At 51.3% G+C, this 3861-nt stretch overlaps 1 protein-coding gene across 1 annotated transcript; it reads left to right on the forward strand.

Moving 5' to 3' along the window:
• Nucleotides 1-1219: 1219 nt before the first annotated feature.
• Nucleotides 1220-2766, forward strand: LOC123125744 (7-deoxyloganetin glucosyltransferase-like). Its single transcript, XM_044546208.1, has 2 exons — nucleotides 1220-1724; nucleotides 1808-2766. Exons 1-2 carry the CDS (start codon nucleotides 1220-1222, stop codon nucleotides 2764-2766), a joined length of 1464 nt encoding a protein of 487 aa, XP_044402143.1.
• Nucleotides 2767-3861: the final 1095 nt, after the last annotated feature.

Genomic DNA, 3861 nt, shown 5'->3' on the forward strand with positions numbered 1-3861 from the left:
GTTTCTTTATCCATTGAATGACCTCACTACCAACACTGCAACATTATAAATAAAAATTGATCTATCAATTTTAAATCAAATTAAATGTACTACGGTCATACCGATGAGTACTTCATATCTAACAAGTGATTGCAGATAATTATTTACAGGTATATTTTTTTTTGACAAACTAGACAGCTTACACGGCAGGTACGTGCACTTCGGCCGGCCTGGCGTGGCTACGGACGACGAGGATGTTCCCGGAGAGGTTGATCACGAAGTTGCGGGCGGCGACGGCGTCCATGTAGGCCACGTCACCGCGACGACCTGCACGGAGGCCAGATCACGTACGGCGGGCGACTCCAACAACGTCCGCGGCGGCCAGATCCCGGGTGAAGACGGGGAGAATGGTCGGCGATCGGCGGGGAAAGGCGGCGATCGGCCGGACGGGGAGACGTTGGAATTGGCAGCGTGATCACGGCTAGATCGGCGGGGAAAGGCGGCGATCGGCGGGTAAGGGCGGCGATCGGCGGGGCGGGGCGACGTTGGAATCGGCCGCGTGATCAACGCAGGTCGTGGGTTTTTTTCCCGCGCGACGGGAGGGGGTAGATGCGAGCCGGCCGTATCGGCTCGAGCCGTGCCCTCGGCTCTACCTGTATGGGCACGCCGCATACGGCGCGGGATACGTTAAGCACCGTATGCCCAAAATGCCCTTATACGTTAAGCGGGGGGTGGGTGTACCGAAGCAGGGCTCTTCTTTGCCCCCTTTGAAAATTGGTGTTTTGTCTGTGCCACACACACAAAAAGATACGACAGCCTAAATGCACCCACGTACGAATCACGAACCATGGGACTGAAAGCTAGAAAAATTCAGGTGCCTGCTCAGAAAAATATATATATCTGGAGACGAGTGAAAAACGAAAAGACAAGACAAGCATACACAGATCGTCACGACCAGGTGTGGCGAGGACACTCATATGTAACAAGCGCAAGTTGAAGGCATCTCTAATAAAAATTCGTGAGAAGGACCAAATGCACATCGGGCGGCAAGTACCTAGTACTGACCAGGTCACTATCAGCGGCAGAACCCATTGGAATGTACGAACTACACACCCGCGGCGAGACAAATCCAACGTTCCAACGTACTTGGAAACATCTACTTGGAACCTTAGTTTACCCCCGATAAGTAGTGACCTCTCGCTCTAACAAATCCTCTCAGCAACAAGTGCCAAGGATTATTATGGAGGCCGTCGAGAAGCCCCACGTCGTTTGTCTGCCGGCCCCGGCGCAGGGCCACATAACGCCGATGCTCAAGTTAGCCAAGATACTCCACACCCGGGGCTTCTACGTCACCTTCGTCAACACCGAGTTCAACCACCGCCGGCTGCTCCGCTCGCGTGGACCAGCGGCGCTTAATGGCCTCCCTGACTTGCGCTTCGCGTCGATGCCAGACGGGCTCCCTCCATCCGACGAGGACTCCACACAGGAAGTCGGTGGACTATGTTACTCCATCATGACCACCTTCCTGCCCCACTTCATGAAACTTCTTGGCAAGCTAAGTGACCCCAACTCCCAAGTGCCGCCTATCACCTGTCTCGTCGTTGACGGCGTCATGTCCTTCGGCTACGATGCTGCAAAGGATATCGGCGTGCCGTGCGCCGCGCTGTGGACATCTAGCGCCTGCGGGTTCATGGGGTACCGCCACTATCGTCAGCTCATAGAGCGGGGTTTCGTTCCTTTCAAAGGTACGTGTCTCGTTTTTGGAATTAGACATATATAGATGCATGTTTTGATGAGTGCGTTGTTTTGTGCTGCGGCTTGCGTCCAGATGAGTCACAGGTCACGGACAAGGAGCACCTTGACACCGTGGTGCATGACGTTGCCGGCATGTGCGATGGCATGCGCCTGCGCGACTTCCCCAACTTCATACGTACGACGGACCGCGAGGACGTGCTGCTCAACTTCATCATGTACATGTCTGAGCGGTTATCGCTCCCGGACGCTGTTTTGCTCAACACCTTCGATGAGCTCGAGGGGCCGGTGCTGGACGCTATGCGCGCCATCCTCCCACCCATGTACACTGTTGGCCCGCTCCACCGTTACGCTAGCCTCGTGGTACCGGCTGGTACCTCGATCGACGACCTCGGGTCCAACCTTTGGAGGGAGCAGGACGGCCTCCTGGAGTGGCTCGACGGACAGAGCGCCCGTTCCGTCGTGTACGTCAACTACGGCAGCATCACCGTCATGACGAACGCGGAGCTCCTCGAGTTCGCGTGGGGGCTTGCCAACTGCGGCTACCCGTTCATATGGAACATCCGGCCGGACCTCGTGAAGGGCGACACGGCCGTGCTACCGCCGGAATTCCTTTCGGCCATCAGCGGCCGCTCCATGCTGACAACATGGTGCTCGCAGGAGAAGGTGATTGCCCACGAGGCGGTGGGGGTTTTCTTGACGCACTCCGGGTGGAACTCGACCTTGGAGAGTATCTGCGCCGGTGTGCCAATGCTGAGCTGGCCCTTCTTTGCGGAGCAACAAACCAACTGCCGGTACAAGTGCACCGAGTGGGGGAATGGGATGGAGATCGGCGGAGAGGTGAAAAGGGCAGAGCTCGCGGCCATGATACGGGAGGTGATGGAGGGGGAGAAGGGGCGGGAGATGAGGAAGCGTGCGGCGGAGTGGAAGGAAAAGGCCGTGCGGGCGACTCTGCCCGGTGGACACGTGGAGGTTAGTTTGGACACGGTGATTCGCGATGTACTATTGGCAAGATTAAATAAACTCCCAGAATGATGGAAATGAAAGCAATACCCGGAGGGTAAATAAATAATGTTGCGTACCAGCCTAGCAGGTAGGTTTGAGATGCAAGAAATCGATCGTATCAAATCAGATCAAATAGAGACGTAATTGATCTTGTACAGTTTGTCTAATTCACATCTAGATATTTTTTAAGAATGTCACATCTAAGCTCCCACAAATATATAATATAGTAACAAGAAACAAAAAAAAACAGGACAAAAAAGATAGACCACAAACAGAGTGGAAATCAGTTTAGATGTGACATAACTATGTCACATAACAGACCTGATCTTGTATTCCTCTTGCATGGTGTAGATCTCCTCCTATAAATAATCACAAATTCGAAAATGGCTTTAATCTTTGCTAAGACAATAAAATGACTAAATCGATCTCTCACACGCGATGCAGGTAATAAAAATGTAATGTGAATTTTGCATGTAAATTACAAATTTTGCATCTCACTTCTTCCTAGCTGGTTTTTCTTTTCTTTCAAAAAGGAACGGTAAGAATACCCATCTCTCCATACTCGGCTTTGTGGCCGCCACCACACCAACATCTCCATCATCTATACTGAAACCCTATTTGCTAGGGGTCAATCCATCGAAAAAATAGCACAACAACAGTTCCAAAAAGAGCACAGGGTACTCAGGTAACACATTTTAGAATGGATCACCACTCATATGTAGATGTTGCTTTATTCAGTCAAGAGGTCAACCCTAGGGTATCACCCCCAGCAAACCCTAGCACATCGACAGTGCTTGACCCACACAAAGAGGAGCGAATCTAGGATTTTCAGGCATTAACAATCATCTCTACCAATCTGCGCCTAAACTGTTGGCACAGCTAGCCCTCTTGCTAACAATGCTGCGATAGAAATTCAGACAAATTTTGTATAACAGTTAAAACGGTTTTAGACAATTAGGAATAAGTTTCAGTCCCGATTAATTTCCCAAAATTTGCCGTTTGTGGATCCAAACCCAAAACCATGCATACAACAGTAATTTTTGCGAGCACCATGTCGATCCCTTTGGAGTGAGAGCTGATTACTTTGCTTGCCAGTTGTCTGACCTTATATCGTATTCAACTGTG

This window comes from Triticum aestivum, chromosome 5D (assembly GCF_018294505.1).
Source record: "Triticum aestivum cultivar Chinese Spring chromosome 5D, IWGSC CS RefSeq v2.1, whole genome shotgun sequence".
NCBI lineage: Eukaryota > Viridiplantae > Streptophyta > Magnoliopsida > Poales > Poaceae > Triticum > Triticum aestivum.